The following is a 17,811-nucleotide window of genomic DNA, read 5'->3' as shown; positions in this document are numbered from 1 at the left end:
CGGCATCCCCATGGTCATGTGATCAGAATTCAGAGAGTTTAGCAACTGACTCATAATTATGATGTTGCAGCTTTGAGTTCCAGAGTTGAAGTAGAGTAGAGACCTCCAAAGGGACATATATTTGAAACTAGAATCTTTGGGTGGTAAAATGTATAAATACTCTATTATTTATTTATTTATTTTTATTTTATTTTATAAAATTATATTAGACCAGACTTCCTTCTTGAGGATGGAAATAAGGGAAGCATGTTGGGGTAGCGATGATGGAGACTGATGGGTCCATGGTGAGCAATCTTCTTTGATGCCTTGGTTAAGTGCAGGGAAGGGGGCAGCCATACTTTCTATGCCTTGGCATAGTTTACTTAATTCATGATCCTATATGGCAGGGGTGGGCAAATGTGGCCCTTTTACAACCTGTGGACTTCAACTCCCAGAATTCCTGAGACAGCCAAGCTGCCACATTTGCCCACCCCTGCTATGGTGCTGTTGCACTCACATACAGAAAGAGAGGTTGTGCATTATGAGGGCACAACACTTTTGAGCTTATTAATTCTGTAGTCCCAAAGGTGCTTTTTCAAGAGGCAACTGGACTTTCTTGTTTCTCTTTGAAGACATTTTGCTTCTCATCCAAGAAGCTCCTTCGGCTCTGACAGAACAAGAAAAGTGGACCTGGATGAATGAGAATCTCCATAGACATTGAGCTTATTAATACATTTAAGCATGGTGTGGAAATGGAGTTTAGATGTGTCTTTGTATGTTGTGCTAATCCAGCAATGGTTGTTAATGACATAAAAGGATTTGGACTTCGATTTTAGAACTATCTAGAGCAGTGGCCCCCAACCTCTTGGGCACCAGGGATCACTTCCGTGGAAAGAGGTGGGCGTGGTTTGGTGTGCTGCCTGCATCCCACAGGTGTGGCTTCACTTGCTTGTGCGGCCCGTTTTCTGGCATGCCGCAACCCAGTTCTGGACCATGGACTGGGGGTTGGGGATTTAGAGGACTGTTGGGAAACCTTTGTCCATTGCTGACCTACAAATCAAGCAGTCAAAGACAGCATTGCTAATGGTGAGGTATATTCGGTTTTGTAGTTAACAAATTTAGAAGGCTATCTCAGAGAATCAAGGCATCTGAGTTGATGAACTGGAAGCATTGTAGGTATCTTCTCCATGCAATCAATGCCTACTGTTATGAAAAAAGATGGGCTTGGAAAGCTTCCTATTAACAATTCATTGACTGCCAGCTGGCAATTCTTTGTTGGTGATTGTTGAATGCAATTATTTTTATGCCATTGATGTACATATTTTTTTCTCTTTCCTCCTGGGTCGACACACATAGACTGCTGCAATTCATTTGCTGGTGTGAAAGTGAAAGATTTGCTTTCGTTAATTTAAATATAGATTTAGTCTATTTCACCTGTTATCCGTGGTTGCTCTTTTAAATTGCTTTGAGGATTGGTATAGTTTATTGGAATGTTTCTAATATAAATGGAAATGCCTCATTCAAATGTTATCTTTTGAACTCAAACGGATTTAGTAGAAGAATGTTTGCCAACTTCCTGATCTGAAGACTTTGGCTCCCAGAATTCCCTAGCATGGTCATGCTGAAGATCCTGAAAGTTAAATATTTAATTCAGTTGGAAATATTCAGTATTGATGAACAGTGAATTAGAGCAGGGGTCTCCAACCTTGGCAACTTTAAGACTTGTGGACTTCAACTCCCAGAGTTCTGAGAGTTGAAGTTCACAAGTCTTAAAGTTCACAAGCTTTGCTGGCTGAGGAATTCTGGGAGTTGAAGTCCACAAGTCTTAAAGTCCACAAGCTTCACTGGCTGAGGAATTCTGGGAGTTGAAGTCCACAAGTCTTAAAGTTGCCAAGGTTGGAGACCCCTGCATTAGAGCATCTTTTTCTCTTTATAGCAGGAAAAATTAACAGCTTGCCAAACAGAAGTTTCTTTTCATTCAGCAGAGGGCATACTTTCTCCCTTTTTAACAAAAAGCACTTAAAACACTGAGTACCAAATGTTCCCAAGTGTTGGGAAAATCAACTTTTGCTAACCAAATAACTAATGAAGATCACTCTGCTTAGTTGAAATGGATGGATTCTTGCAAGGGCCAACTGAAAACAGGCCAGATGCAAAAGTATATAGGAGACAGGTCACTTCAAAATAGCTCATGTAGATCACTGTATCGAACTCACTGCTTAGTGCTGAAATCTAAATGGAAGCTCTTGATTGATGAATGTCCAATACATCAAGTGAAGGGAAGGCTGCCATCTCTCTGCAGAACTGGTTCCAATATTGAATTGTTTACTGTTTGGGTGGTTTTTCTTCATGCTCATTGAGAGTTTGCTTTCCTGTAATCTAAGATGATTGTTCTTTATCTTGTATTCTGGAACGAGTCCTCTAATGTGTGACTTTGTAATAGTTCTTTATAATGGTCTCTCCTTGCAAAGTCTTGCTTCAGCCGTCTCCATAGATGACCAACAACTTCCCACTGTCTTTTGTTCTTTAAATTTCTCATGTCTCTCTTTTCCAAAATTTCATCATCTTTTTTCCATCTTCCCCTTCATGTCAACTCCCTTCATTCTCTCCAAACCAAATCAAGCCACTTCTTTTATATTGGTCAGTCAATCATTTTGATGTTCAGTTCACATTCTTTAATATTATTATTCTTGAGCCTTTATCTTCCTATTTTACTACACATGCTTCAAAAATGTCCCTTCTCATGGTACTCTTGACATATCCAACTCACCCTTCCCTTTAAAAGGGGAGCACAAACATGCTCTGCAGGCAAATGTTGTTAGTATGTGTTACTAGCCTTAGTGGTACCTATGCCACATGCAGTAATCTTGGGTACTGACATAGAACATCAAACCTAAAATATCAGAGTTGGAAGGGACCTAAGAGGCAGTGGTGGGATTCAGCCAGTTCGCACCACTTCGGGAGAACCGGTTGTTAACTTTCTGAGCAGCTGGGTGAACTGATTGTTGGAAGAAATCATTAGAGCAGAGAACCGGTTGTTAAATTATTTGAATCCCACCACTGCTTAGAGGTCTTCTAGTCCAACCCTCTGCTCAAGCAGGAGACCCTATACTACTTCAGATAGGTGGCTGTCCAATCTCTTCTTTAAAGCCTGATAGATAGAGCACCTACAACTTCTGAAGGCAAAGCTGTTCCACTGGTTGATTGTTATCACTGTCAGGAAATTTTTCTTTAGTTCTAGATTGGATCTCTCTTTGATTAGCTTCCATTCGTTGTTTCTTGTCTTGATTTCTGGTGCTTTGGGGAATAGGTTGACCCCCCCTTCTTTGTGGCAGCCCTTCAAATCAGCCAATTTTAGCACATTACAGTGCAAAATTTGTACATTAATGTAAGGAAATATCAGTGCTATCATGCTGTGATCATGCTGATGGGATCATGCCGATCACTGAAAACTAGGATCTCTGATTTAGGAACTATCTTGCAAGCCAACACACTGTTGTCTGCATCCCACCAACTAGGAAGTATAGTGACCAGGATGTACTGTGCTCTAAAAGCACTCTTCTTTTTTAGCAGTCTTATACCATGGCCACAGGGATGTGGTGGCTCAGCCGCTAAGATGCTGAGCTTGTCGATCGAAAGGTTGGCAGTTCAGTGGTTTGAATCCCTAGTGCAGTGTAATGGGGTGATCTCCCATTACTTGTCCCAGCTTCTGCCAACCTAGCAGTTTGAAAGCAGATAAAAAATGCAAGTAGAAAAATAGGGACCACCTTTGGTGGGAAGGTAACAGTGTTCTGTGTGCCTTTGGCATTGAGTCATGCCGGCCACATGACCATGGAGACATCTTCAGACAGTGCTGGTTCTTTGCTTTGAAACAGAGATGAGCACCGCCCCCTAGAGTCAGGAACGACTAGCACGTATGTGCGAGGGGAACCTTTACCTTTACCTTACCATAGCCAGCTCCTGTTAAGATAATGCTCAGCTAAATTTCAAGGACTTTTCACAGACATCCTTATCTACCCAGTTAGGGTAGATATTTATTTTTCTTATGTAAAAAAAACCTGGCACGTGTTTTTGGTTAGATTTCATTCTGTGGCTTTCAGCTCCGTTCTCTGAGCTATTAGAATTGTTTCGAATTTTGTTGTCTTTGATTAAACACTCCCTGCATGGTCTAGTTTTATAATGGCAGGAGGACTGCCATAGTTTACCTTAGGCCTGTGGAAGTGCCAGGAATCTGCAGAGTGTACAGATGTTTCTCCATTGCACCTGCCCTGTTAGAGAGCTGCCTTCGTAGGAGATTGTTCAAAATGACAGGCATCTTCTTAATAGGAGATTTGTCTTGGCAGAAGCGGGGGGGGGGAGGTTTCTTGCAGCTGTTAACATCAGACCACATCTGTAGCTTTTGTTTTCCCTGGATTTCTGTACAGCATCGTCTGTTTTTGTCACAGAGTGGTGTGTCTCTGACAGAAGAGAGATGGAGAGAAAAAGAGGACATATTATTATTTTTATTTTTATTTATTTATTTGTCGAGTACGTATTAGATAATATATATAAGTATAAGCATGAATTGAATACATAAAATGAATACAATTAAAGGGAACATTAGGACAGGGACGGTAGGCACGCTGGTGCTCTTATGCACACCCCTTACAGACCTCTTAGGAATGGGGTGAGGTCAACAGTAGACAGTCTAAGGTTAAAATTTTGGGGGTTTTGGGATGAAACCACAGAGCCATGTAGTGCATTCCAGGCATTGACCACTCTGTTGCTGAAGTCGTATTTTCTGCAATCGAGTTTGGAGCGGTTCACTTTAAGTTTGTATCTATTGCGTGCTCGTGTATTGTTGTGGTTGAAGCTGAAGTAGTCATTGACAGGTAGGACATTGTAGCAGATGATTTTATGAGCTACGCTTAGGTCATACCAAAGGCGGCATAGTTCTAAGTTTTCTAAGCCCAAAATATCAAGTCTGGTGGCATAAGGTATTTTGTTGCGAGCGGAGGAGTGGAGGACTCTTCATGTGAAATATTTCTGGACATGTTCAATTGTATTAATGTCCGATATGCAGTGAGGGTTCCAGAGCTCATTCAAAAGTAAATGCAATTACGACATTTCAAGAAGTGGTTTCCTACTATTGTCGCTTTTCCAAAACAATTGTTATTCCACCACCCATCACCCATTCCTGGAGTGTGTGTGAAAAAAAAGTGGGGGGGGGGAGAGGAAACAAAAAAAGATTTTCCATTTTCAGCTAGGAAAAACGTGAGCTGCCATATTTCCTCTTTACAAATCCTGGATGGTGGGGTTTGTTTTTTTTTTTGTTTGCAACAGTCATCACAATGCTTGAATAAAGACTTCTTTTGGAAAAGGGAAATGGTTGAATGAAAAATTAATCTAGATTAAAATGAAATGCGGCCTTTAGTTATATAAGTTAGCTGGTTGGTATGGCTTGGAAGAACAATGCTGAACTCTGGAATTTTACACCAATACAGCAGTGGTGGGTTCCTCCCAGTTCGGCCTGGTTCCGCCGAGCTGGTAGCGGCGACAATATGATGTCACCGAACCGGTTCTGCCCCCCGCACCCCCCGCACCCCCCACACACCCTCAGCATTATTCTTACCTTTTATTTGGCTCCACCCCCAATCTATTGCTGCCTCCTGAGTCTCAGCTGATGGCTAGAGGGAAAAAAACTGTTTAAACTCTTGCCGCGGGGCTTCAAAGGGCTGCCCTACAGCTGATCAGTGTTAAAAGAAAACAAATGAGTAGACCGGTGCCTGCAAAAATAAATGGGTAGACCGGTACAGCTTTGCAAGCATTTAAAAGCCTGGTAGACCAGTACCTCTGCTAAATCCTAAATAATTGTCACATGACCATCAAGCCACGCCCACAAAATAAGCCACACCCACAGAACCGGTAGTAAAAAAATTTAGAACCCACCCCTGCAATACAGGTACGACCAAATTGAGCCTCAAATTTCTGTTGCTAAGTGAGATGTTTGTTAAATGAGTTTTGTCCCATTTTACGACCCCCCGCCCCCAATTTTTAAGTGAATCACTGAAGTTCTTAAATTAATAATATAGTTAAGTGAATCTGGCTTCCCCATTGACTTTATTTGTCGGAAGGTCGCAAAAGGCTGATCACACAACCCCTAGAATACTGCAATCATCATAAATATCACTCAGTTGCCAAGCATCTGAATTTTGATCGCATGATCTTGGGGATGCTGCAATGGTCATAAGTGTGAAAAAACGGTCATAAGTCATTTTTGTCAGTGCCGTTGTAACTTCAAATGGTCACTAAATGAACTGTTGTAAGTCGAGGACTACTTGTAAAGGAAAACAATACTTCCAAAAGGTTGAGGTTGCATTTTTTAAAGACTGGTATATTTTCAATATTTACATTTTTATGAATCACAGGCCAACTTCGAACAACAAGTTTATATGCAGCCATACATAGAAGGAAGGAAAAACTTAAGGAATCTCAAGGATAAGAAGGAAATGAAAAGCAGACCTTATAACACACAACCACACTCACACACACTCACACCCACACCATACACACACCCACACCCAAAAAAGCCCACCTTGTTACCGATGATTGGTTTTTCTGTAACCAAATTTTAGTCACATCGTCATTTACTGTAGACCAGGGATTGGCAATCTTAAACATTCAAAGAGCCACAATGGTCCTAACTGGAAGCCCCCTGTTCAATTCTAGAGCCAACCAGAAGTCTGGTTCCCCACCCCCACCCCCATAGAGTCTCCTCCTAGTGTGGCATCATTTTTCCTCTACCTGTCCTAACTGAAAGCCCTATCAATTGTGGAGCCGATCGGCAACAGGGAGCCGCAGCAGAGGGATGAAAGAGCCACATGCGGCTCCAGAGCCACAGGTTGCTGACCCCTGCTGTAGACAATGATAAAATAGGAAACCACTGCCTTTAGTTAGTCACTTTGTATTTTATCAAATGTATTGCTGATTTTTTTTCTTTTGCTCTAGCGCAGACCTGGGCATTTTATGACTCCTGGGCCACATTCAGCCCTTTGACTGTCCCTGTCTTGTCCATGTGAATTACTTTTATTTTGAAGGCAGATGCTATTTTTTTTTCCAATTTACATATGTGCATTCATGCAGGCCTCTGCAACTTCACAGCCCTATTGGTTTGGCCCTCCACAACAGTCCCAGCTTCTCATGTGACCCCCTTGGGAAAAGTAATTGCCCACCCCTGTTCTAGCCCCAATAAGAGGACAACACTCATTGTACTTGCAATGACACAACCCAATTTTCTGAGGATAAAGTTGATGATCACTAAGGTGATAATACCAGCAATGCAGAGGTGCTATTCAGCAGGTTCTGACAGGTTCTGGAGAACCGGTAGCGAAAATTTTGAGTAGTTCAGAGAACCGGCAAATACCACCTCTGGCTGGCCCCAGAGTGGGGTGGGAATGGAGATTTTGCAATATCCTTCCTCCAGGAGCGGGGTGGGAATGGAGATTTTGCAGTATCCTTCCTCTGCCATGCCCACAAAGCGACGCCCATAGTAAAAAAAATTGAATTCCACCACTGCAGCAATGGCTTATATGGGTGAATACAGAGAACACACATTTTTGTCATTTCAGTCTAGGAAGATTAAACATTTTAGTGGAAATTATTATTTTTTTTAAATACACGAAGCTAGAGGATTTAAATCCATTTTTTTCTTGTCTCTCCTTTTGCAGGTACAAAGGTTTCAAAGGCAATTGCTCCATCTCTTTTATCGATCAGTTTAAGGTTCTTCACCTGTGCAACAAATACTGTGAGATGTTAGGACTGAAACCCCTTCAAAGCAGTGGTCTGAAACAGAAGAAGTCTGCGGTCGCCAGAATCAAGGCGCCATCCAATCCAACTGTTGCAAAGAAAAGATTGGTCAATGCGCAGACTTCCAAAAAAACATAAGATTGTCGTTTTTTTTCCCCAAGGAAATATTGATGACTTCGATCTTTGCCACAGGACATCTTTGGAAATGTATATTGATTTTGTTTTGTTATTTTTCTGCCATTTGCCAACGATGGTCCTTCTTCCAAGCAACCTTGGCAGCATGTGGATGGATGGCATAAATAGCCCAGAGAAGATTTACACCGCATCTCTTGGTAAAAATTGAATTTAATGGATTCCTTCCATGTAAGCCAGCTGCTACAAAACCAGAGACATACATGTAGGGTGTTTTCAAAACACTTGTGATAAACATATTCCACGTTTTTCTTCTTGTAGTTTTGCTGTATCTTCAGGTCCTGCTTTTTCTAGGTCTTTCTAAATGCTTGCCTCACCGAGTCACATAAATAGATTGGCAGAAACGTTACGTAGAAGAGGAATATAACTCTGGAGTTCATATGCATTTTGTTTTATTTTGCACTACTTGGAATTGAGAGCTGTGTCAAATATGTAATAATTGTATTTATAGAACCCAAGAGTGGTAACCTTCAGGTGATCTGAGAGCTGCATGGAACTCATGACCACGATCATGTTATTTTATAGAGTCCTAGAGTTGGCAGTGACCTCAGATGGCAGCTAGTGTAACCCTCTGCTGAGTTCAGGATCTGTCATTTGTAACCTCATATCCCTAACTTCCCCGGATACAAGTCCTGGCGCCTGCAGATGCTGCCACTAGCTTTAATGTAGCATAGTAAGACTTAGTAGGTCCAGACACTTCCTGTCTCATTGCTGGCAAGTATGTAAATGAAGAAAAGAGAAAAAGAAGAACAGCTGTAGGAACAGCTGCACAGCAGAAGGTATATCTGCAGCAGTGGTGGGTTCCTCCCGGTTCGGTCTGGTTTGGCCGAGCCGGTAGCGGTGATGATATGATGTCACCGAACCGGTTCTCCCACCCCCCCACGTTATTCTTACCTTTTATTTGGTCCCACCCCCAATCTATTGCTGCCTCCTGAGTCCCAGCTGATGACTAGAGGGAAAAAAACTGTTTAAACTCTTGCCGTGGGGCTTCAAAGGGCCGTCCTACAGCTGATCAGTGTTAAAAGCAAACAAATGAGTCGGGTCGTAAGTACGAGGACTGGTCATAAGTGCGAGGACCTTCCAGAAATGACTCTGATCAGCTAGCCATGCCCACCTAGTCACATGACCTCCAAGCCACACCCACAAATTAAGCCACGCCCACAGAACCGGTAGTAAAAAAATTTAGAACCCACCCCTGATCTGCAGTAACTATACTGTAAATCTCATTAGATCTGTCTATGGAGATTCTCAATCATCCAGGTCATGGTTGTCCCAGGGGGTTTGTTTTTCCAAAAGACAACTGGACTTTCTTGATGTTTTCTTTTGAAATCTTGGAACTTCAGTTCTCTGAACTGAAGAAGCTTCTTGGATGAGAAGTGAAATGTTTTCAAGCAAAGCACCAAGAAAATTCAATTGCCTTTTGGGGGGAAAAAACACCTTTGGGATCCCATTCGATCCAACAGAAGTTCCGTTCAATCTGATATCCTGTTTTGTGCCATAAACAAGAAATGTCTAAGATGTTGACAACCAATATATGAAATCAGCATCCTCCTTGCCTTGCTAGACATGCTGTAAAACATGGAGTTTCCATTAATATATTTCAGGATGGGAAGGAGAGTCCCAGTTCAAAGCAAATTATGTATCATAAAATGAGGACCCAGATTGTTGGGGGCAATATGCTATTTAGTATACTGTCTTTGGTGTAAGCCGCCCAGAGTCCTGGCATAGAAATATGACTAATAAATAAATAAATAATAAATATAGTGTAGAAATCTAGCATTATTTTGACTCTTCACAGATCTCAAAAGAGATTAAATTGATTTCACATCTGTTAAATATATCTTCGATCTTAACCATCTCTGTTTTTCTTGTTTCTTAATGGTTTGCACAGTAAAACTTGTTACTGTTATGCTTATGTTCCCAATTAAATTCTTTCCTCCAATTAATTAGGATTTCACTTTATATGAGGCAAGACTGTACCAATATTTTCTGTTTCTTCTGCATACATTAATGGCCTTTGATAATAAATTCATTATTAAATCCAGTCAGTCATTTTGATATTTAAAGCAGTTGCTTCTGATAAAAGAAATATTAACCACGATTCAGTCATCATATTGATTAGTTTCAGGAAAGTTTTAAGTGTAGACATAGTAAAATATTTAATTTATGAATGTAGGGTAATAAACCTATCTCGACTTATTATCAACTGTAGGTGTAGCTACAGCTATAGCAATTATTATTAGACTGTACTAAATCAGCTATTCAGCAGTATAAAGATGTACAGAGAAAAAGATATCAGTAGAAAGCTATTTTAATGTCTGTATGTCACTATTTTGCAGGTTTAAAATGATAGTTATTTCAACATTAAACAAGTATGTGTGCAGGACAAAACATGAGTTCAAACTAATTGTTGAATATAATGGTGTTCTAAAAGCAACATTGATTTATTTGATCTGTGCAATTATAAAGCACACGCTAAAAGATATCTGAAGCACCTTTTAATTTTCTATTAGATGGCTGATTGGTTTTTGTAGATGCTCATGTACTTTTCAATTAACGAGAGGTGAATAACGGACACTTGCATGCTTTGATGAACACAAAATGGTTGATATGAGAGGGTTAGAAAAATACCTCTTCTCCTTCATTGTACAATGGCTCCATGTTTCTCAGCCTCAATGACTTTAAAATGTGTGATTTCCTGTGGGTTAAGGAATTCTGGGAGTTGAACTCCCCATATCTTAACATTGCTGAAAGGCACCACAATGTCTCAGAGCATCTGTAGATGGAAATCAAAAAAATTAAAATGGCATCCATGGCTGGGTAATTACAGCCCCTTCCCCTTTTTATAGGGATGTGGTGGCTCAGTGGCTAAGACTCTGAGCTTGTCGATCAAAAGGTCGGCAGTTCAGTGGTTCGAATCCCTAGAGCCGCGTAACAGAGTGAGCTCCCATTACTTGTCCCAGCTTCTGCCAACCTAGCAGTTCAAAAGCACCTAAAAAATGCAAGTAGAAAAATAGGGACCACCTTTGGTGGGAAGGTAACAGCGTTCCATGGGCCTTTGGTGTTGTCATGCCAGCCACATGACCATGGAGACATCTTCAGACAGCGCTGGCACTTCAGCTTTGAAACGGAGATAAGCACCGCTCCCTAGAGTCGGGAACAACTAGCACATATGTGTGAGGGGAACCTTTACCTTTACCTTTACCTTTTTTATATGCATCACAGATAAAAAAGGGGCAGGGCTTCAACTGGAGAGATTTAGCTGCCATCTTGATTTTTTTGGTTCCCTCCCCAGCAGTGACCTAACAAAATTCCCTTCTGTTTCTAAACCTGAACAAATACTGTATGACCAGCAATCGGATTGGAATAGTTTTAGAAATGTGCACTGCATTTACTAAGTTATATATTTAATTACCTATTTATTTTTCTATTGTTAAGAAAAAAATATTTAAATGTTGATAATATCATTATACAATTATAAAAAGTATATGTATGTAAGACTAGATTATATTAATATATGACACATGTTTGTTTTTGTGGGCCTTTTCTTTTTGCATATCTAAGTAAGTCACAATATATAAAGAGTCTGAGGATAGTAATTATGAGTAATTTAAAAGATGCAAGTAAATAATTAGCTAGTTGGGACGTTTAAATATACTCTATATTTTTTGAATGCTGTGATGCAATGGGCAGTCTTAAAAATGTACAAATTGCATGTATTAAAAACCAAGGTGCTCAAAATGCATCACATGAGGGTACTTCAGTTGCAAAATCTTATATTAAGAGGCATGATTTCTTCTTATATTCATAGAAAAATGTGAAAATAAGAAGAAATCATTCATCAAAGCAATTGAAGCACAGATCCTAGTAATGATTGAGTAAAAATGTGCCTGCAGTAAAATGATTCAGTTAAAATAGGTACTGTCTGTCAATTGTATTTTATGGAGAAATTCACAATACTGGTGAAGAAATTGTTTCTGGATCTACAATAATTCCTGACTGCATCTGATGCAATTTGCAGAGTACCTAAACAGACAGATTTCTAATCCAAATCACTCTAAGCAATTCAAACTCTTTTCAAAAATTGGAATGGTGATACTTTAAATATTGTTCACTATATAATTTCCAATAATGATTAATCTTAAACCATGTATTTAAAACGTTGCTCCATTTGATGAATGATTGAGGTATATGAACCAGACACATCCTCCATAATTGCTATCCACACTAAGAAAGAGTTCTCCACAGTATCTAAAATATCCCTTAAATTATAGTGATTTTCTCAAGGCGAGCTTGACTCCTGATACTTACATGTCTGTATCCTTGTACTCTTCTTGTTAACATATAAAAGTTATTAAATATTCCCCTTCTTGATGTATTTTGATTTTGGTTTTGGTTTTGTAATCTACACTACCATCCTGAGATTTCCAGATTGTGTCTCATTGGTGCGACTCTGTATTGCTGCGTTTCAAAAATATTCAGAGTTCGACTCAGTGCTGATATCTCTTCCCTACCAATTAACTAAATGACATTCACTACATTCACTGTTATTTACACAAAAATGCATTCAGTCTTCTATGTCTCACGTATACCAAGAGTTCCCAACTTTTGTGAGATGGCACACTGGAAGCCGGAGAATGTGGACATGACCGTCTTATAAAGCCGTTGCCATGTTTCTGATTGTATCTATTCACAAAACGTGAAGTTACCACCCCAATCCCAAAATACCATCTTAGTTTTGTCTTTTTTTCTTGGAAAGTTGGGCACAATTCCAAATAAAGTATTAGGCTGACATATATGTCTTTCCCTTAGATGACATCTACAATTGATTCTTAGCCATTTTCAGTTTATTTTCGGTGAAAAATAATCCCATAGGCACTTTTTGAAGCTAAAGATGATCCTTGAGGATAACTGTCAGCCTTACCAGGTAGACTGTCAGGGTTCTGACAGATGCCCTAATTAAATCATGAGTCTTGAGCCAAGCTTCAAAAGAAACCCAGTCATTTATTAGGAGTTTCATGTCGGCACATTCCCAAATGAAGCCAGCTCTGACCCTACGTAATTTACGCTCCAATTATGATCCTTTTTCCCCCTTCCCCCCCAGGGTGTGTCATCAATCACATTTGCCAATGGAACAATTTCACAGGTTGTAGAGGTCACTCTCCTTTGACTACTGTAGGTATCCCTGGGATATAGCCTTGAGGGAGATAAGCATAGAATGTGCATCTGTTTTTGGCTGCTGTGCAGTTTCGCCAGTTTCCCATCCCCTCTGGCCTATGGCAACTCGAGAGCAGGCCAGGGATGCTTTGCGAGTTGACATAGACCAGACATGAAACAACATCAGATGGCCTAATTTTTATTTTAATGGAAAGCCATATTAACAGAATCTTATAAGTCTGAAAATGCAATTCTACCATCTCCTTTACAGCTCAAGAAACTAGGGAGAACTTCTTCTCAGTCTTTTGCCTTATCCACTATCCAGCTATGGGTGACATTGTCTCTTATCTGATTGTTCCCTAGACACCATCTCTTCATCCTGTCTCCCAAGGTCTTTCCCGCATACCATTATAATAACACTTTGTTTTGAAGGACAGTAACTTTCCATTTATGGCTTTTTCATTAAAATTGTTTTTTTAATTAAAAGAACCCACAGCAAGTAGCAATATCGGGTTGATCTTGTTTGAGCTGGAACCTAACAGGTCAGGCCTGGATGATAACTGGGCTGTAGACTAGATCAAGAAAATCCTGGAAGAGGACAGTGACTAACTATTTCTGAATTGTTGCCAAAGAAAGTAACAGATATGTCCAGTGAGCTGCCAAGAATTGAGCATGACTCAAAGGAACCAACTTAATTAGAATTTCCTAAAGGTAAAGGTAAAGGTTCCCCTCGCACATGTGTGCTAGTCATTCCTGACTCTAGGGGGCGGTGTTCATCTCCGTTTCAAAGCTGAAGAGCTAGCGCTGTCCAAAGACGTCTCCGTGGTCATGTGGCCGGCACGACAACACCAAAGGCGCATGGAATGCTGTTACCTTCCCACAAAGGTGGTCCCTATTTTTCTACTTGCATTTTTTACCTGCTTTCTAACTGCTAGGTTGGTAGAAGCTGGGACAAGTAATGGGAGCTCACCCCATGACGCGTCACTGGGGATTCGAACCGCTGAACTGCCAACCTTTCGATCGACAAGCTCAACGTCTTAGCCACTGAGCCACCACGTCCCTAAAAACCTCCTAGAGCATGGAAAATAATACTGGGCATGGTAGCACCTGTAAACACCATGTTGAGGATCCAGCCCTCGCAGTGTTAACTACCTGAATTTATTGGGATCCTTTGTTGATACCAAAAACGAAGGAAAGTTTCCTTTGGAAAAAGATTCTTTGCAGAACATGGGCTGTCGCTACATTTGATTCATTAATCAACTGTTTTAACAAGTGTCATTATCAACAAGTGCTGCAATCAGTTGCCATGACGATTGGCAGCATTGCATCCATTATTTAAATGGAATAATAATGAAAAAAACTGTGCAGGAGCTCATCAGTCTCATAAAAACACCATGACATATCAGAAAGAGACGAGATGTTTTTTTAAAAAAATGACTGCGGTTTGAGACTCTTTTGTGGTCTTCTTGCTGCTTTGAAAAGTATCTGGGAAAATCTGCCCTTTATGTATCATACCAAAACGTTTCTTGTAGGTCAATCCTTTGGATGTTTACTGAGAATTAAGGATAATTATAACTGCAATCTTACTGCTATAGGAAAAGTCATCTATAGCATTTAAATATAACATTCACATAATTTCACACAAATTGGTGCTATGCATGGATCAACACATCTATTTTTATGAAAGTTGACCTCCAGCAAATGGAGAGCAATATGGCTGTTCTAGGACCAGAAAGGGTTGGCCATAGAAAGTCACATCCTCATCACTACTCTGCTGGACTACAGGTAGTCCTCAACTTACAAAAGTTCATTTAGTGACTGAACTTACAACGGCAATGAAAAAAGGGACGTATGACTGTTTTTCGTACTTGCGACCATTGTAGCATCCTTATGGTCGCATGATCAAAATTCAGGTGCTTGGCAACTGATTCATATATATGACAGTTGCAGTGTCCCAGGGTCATGTGGTCCTCTTTTGTGACTTGCTGACAAATGATGGGGAAGCCAGATTCCCTTAACCACCGTGTTACTAATCTAACAACTGCAGTGATGCACTTAACAACTTTGCCAAGAAAGGTTGTAAAATGCCACTTAACAAATGTCTCACTTAGCAATAGAAATTTTGGGCTCAGTTGTGGTTGTAAGTCGAGGACAACTTGTAATGAAATATGTAAAGTAACTCAGAAGGAACAACTGGTTCAGAATGCAACAGTAAAATGGTTGATAGGTGGATCCCATCCCTGCAGAAAAACACCTGTTCTTGATAATCACATTGGACTTCCAGGCCCTATTCCGAGTGCTGTTTATTACCTCTAAAGCTTTACATAGTACAGTGCCAGGTTACCTTAGAGATGTCCTTTTCCAAGATGAGAGAGCTGATCTTACAAGGTCATCAAGAGAGGTCATCATCCCTGTGTGAATGCAAGAGGGACATGGGACTGAATATGAGTCACCTCATTTGTGGTTCTAACTCTGTGGAAGATGGCGTCCCTGAAGATACGTTTGATCACTCACCCTCCCAGCCATTAACCATTTTTAGAAACGAAAACTACGCTTTAGGAGAACTGTGCTTTATTATGACTTCTGCTTGTTTTTATTGATGTCCTTGTTCATACTGTAAGTTTGAGATTTGAGTTTTAGTACATGGCTCAGAGTTTTGATACTGAGAGTTACGGAAACACTGATAGAATACTTACCCTGTTTCCCCGAAAATAAGACATCCCCTGATAATAAGCCCAATTGGGTTTTTGAGCGCGTGCACTAAAATAAGCCTTCCCCAAAAAATAAGCCCTCCCCGAAAATATTTAAATGCAGAGCTAGAAATCAGGTAAGATGGCAAGAGGAGCCCCATATTGCTCCACATGCCCCAAAATAATAAGACCTCCCTGAAAATAAGGCCAAGCGCTTATTCCGGGGTTCAAAAAAAAATATAAGACAGGATCTTATTTTTGGGGAAACAAGGGGTATAAATATATAAAGGTAGGTAGGTAGGTAGGTAGGTAGGTAGGTAGGTAGGAAGGAAGGAAGGAAGGAAGGAAGGAAGGAAGGAAGGAAGGAAGGAAGGAAGGAAGGAAGGAAGGAAGGATTTATGACTAATTGCTGAATTATGCTTATTACCAATCCCAAAATTTATAGTAGATCTGAACTTCTGATGGCTCAGAGTTTTGATACTGAGTTACACTGATGAACACTGATGAACACATCAAATAAACACTGATGGAGTATTTATAAATACATAAAGATAGGAAGGAAAGAAGGAAGGAAGGAAGGAAGGAAGGAAGGAAGGAAGGAAGGAAGGAAGGACTTATGACTAGTTGCTGAATTGTACTTATTATCAATCCCAAAATTTACAGTAGATCTGAACTTCTGAGGGTTGCAGTCAAATGACTCACTTGAATGGACTTCATTTACAACCATTTGCAGCATTCCATGGTGACATGACCGCATTTTATTAAACTTTTGCAGAAAATTGGTAGTTGCTTCTGGTTTTCGGTGCAAAATTGTACCCATAGCAAACCATGGGTTCACTTAACGACCACTGAAAAAAAAAACTGATTGTAAAATCAGGCACATACCTGATCAGTTTTATGATCATTACAATTTATAACTGAAATGGACAGACTCCATTATGGATGTAACTCAAGGACTACTTTTACATTCATAAATAAATGTTGCCTAAAATCAGATCTACTTTAAATAGATCAGCTAAATTCAGTTAGACAGCCTTGGCTCCAAACTGCAGATGTAAGATTGTCTTAGGAACGTTCTTTAGTGAAACATTTTTCTGAATGGGCCATTATTATGCTTCAGCAGAGGAACAGTTGGCTAACGCTTTCTCAAATTCTGAGGAGACTAATCCTAATGGAGAGTTTTTCAGCATGTTGGATGGGAACTGTGGGAGTTGAAGTCCACACATCTTAACACTGCCAAGTTTGAGAAACACTGTCCTAATGTGCATGTATGTGTATGTACAGAATAATCCATTAAATAATAATAAAGAAAAATGGTAGAATCAGTAAGTTCTTGATCCATGAACTGGAGAGTTAAATTTAAATCAACTTGGCACCAAACAGTCCTGCAAAAAAAAATTCTTTCTTTCTTTCTTTCTTTCTTTCTTTCTTTCTTTCTTTCTTTCTTTCTTTCTTTCTTTCTTTCTTTCTTTCTTTCTTTCTTTCTTTTCTTCCTTCCTTCTTTCCTTCCTCCCTCCCTCCCTCCCTCCCTCCCTCCCTCCCCTCCATCCCTCCCTTCCTTTTCTGGAGGTACCTTGTCTAACTATTTTTAATTTTAATTTTGGTGGAGCTGGATTTTTAATTTAGTTTCAATATATTTTATACAATAATTGCTTTGTATTATTGTCTATTTTATCATTCTAAAAGCTTGGCATGTTCCACGTTCACAGTAGAAAATGCTATGCGGATGCCTATTGCATAAATAAAGATGAAATGCGGTTTCAGCATGATTTTCAATAGTGCAAGAACAGTAATAAGAAAAATGCATTTAGCTTTTGAAATATGTACTTGGCTGATTGGAAGTGCAACTAAAAAGAACAAAGAAGTCTAAATTGCAGATTTAATCCAAAACCCTTTGCAGCTGTCAGGAACTTTTAATAAATGTCAACTCTGGGTGTTATTTGAGTTCAAAAACACAGATTTGAGATGACTGTTTGAAGGAATGCTGTGACAGTCTGGGGCAAGGCAG

The 17,811-nt window shown here is 39.9% G+C and overlaps 1 protein-coding gene across 1 annotated transcript in view; it reads left to right on the top strand.

Moving 5' to 3' along the window:
* The window catches only part of ALPK2 (alpha kinase 2), an 89,877-nt gene extending 79,877 nt beyond the window's left edge, over positions 1-10,000 (top strand). Inside the window, exon 10 of the mRNA XM_034442462.3 lies at positions 7,686-10,000. Within this exon, the coding sequence (XP_034298353.2) occupies positions 7,686-7,902 (217 nt within the window). The 3' untranslated portion in view covers positions 7,903-10,000. The remainder of the gene's footprint in view (positions 1-7,685) is intronic.
* The last annotated feature ends 7,811 nt before the right edge of the window (positions 10,001-17,811 follow it).

The sequence above is a fragment of the Pantherophis guttatus genome, chromosome 2 (assembly GCF_059756535.1).
Source record: "Pantherophis guttatus breed Tessera chromosome 2, ASM5975653v1, whole genome shotgun sequence".
Taxonomy (NCBI): domain Eukaryota; kingdom Metazoa; phylum Chordata; class Lepidosauria; order Squamata; family Colubridae; genus Pantherophis; species Pantherophis guttatus.
Note: the sequence above shows the minus strand (reverse complement) of the source record. Positions and strands in the feature narration are given on the sequence as shown.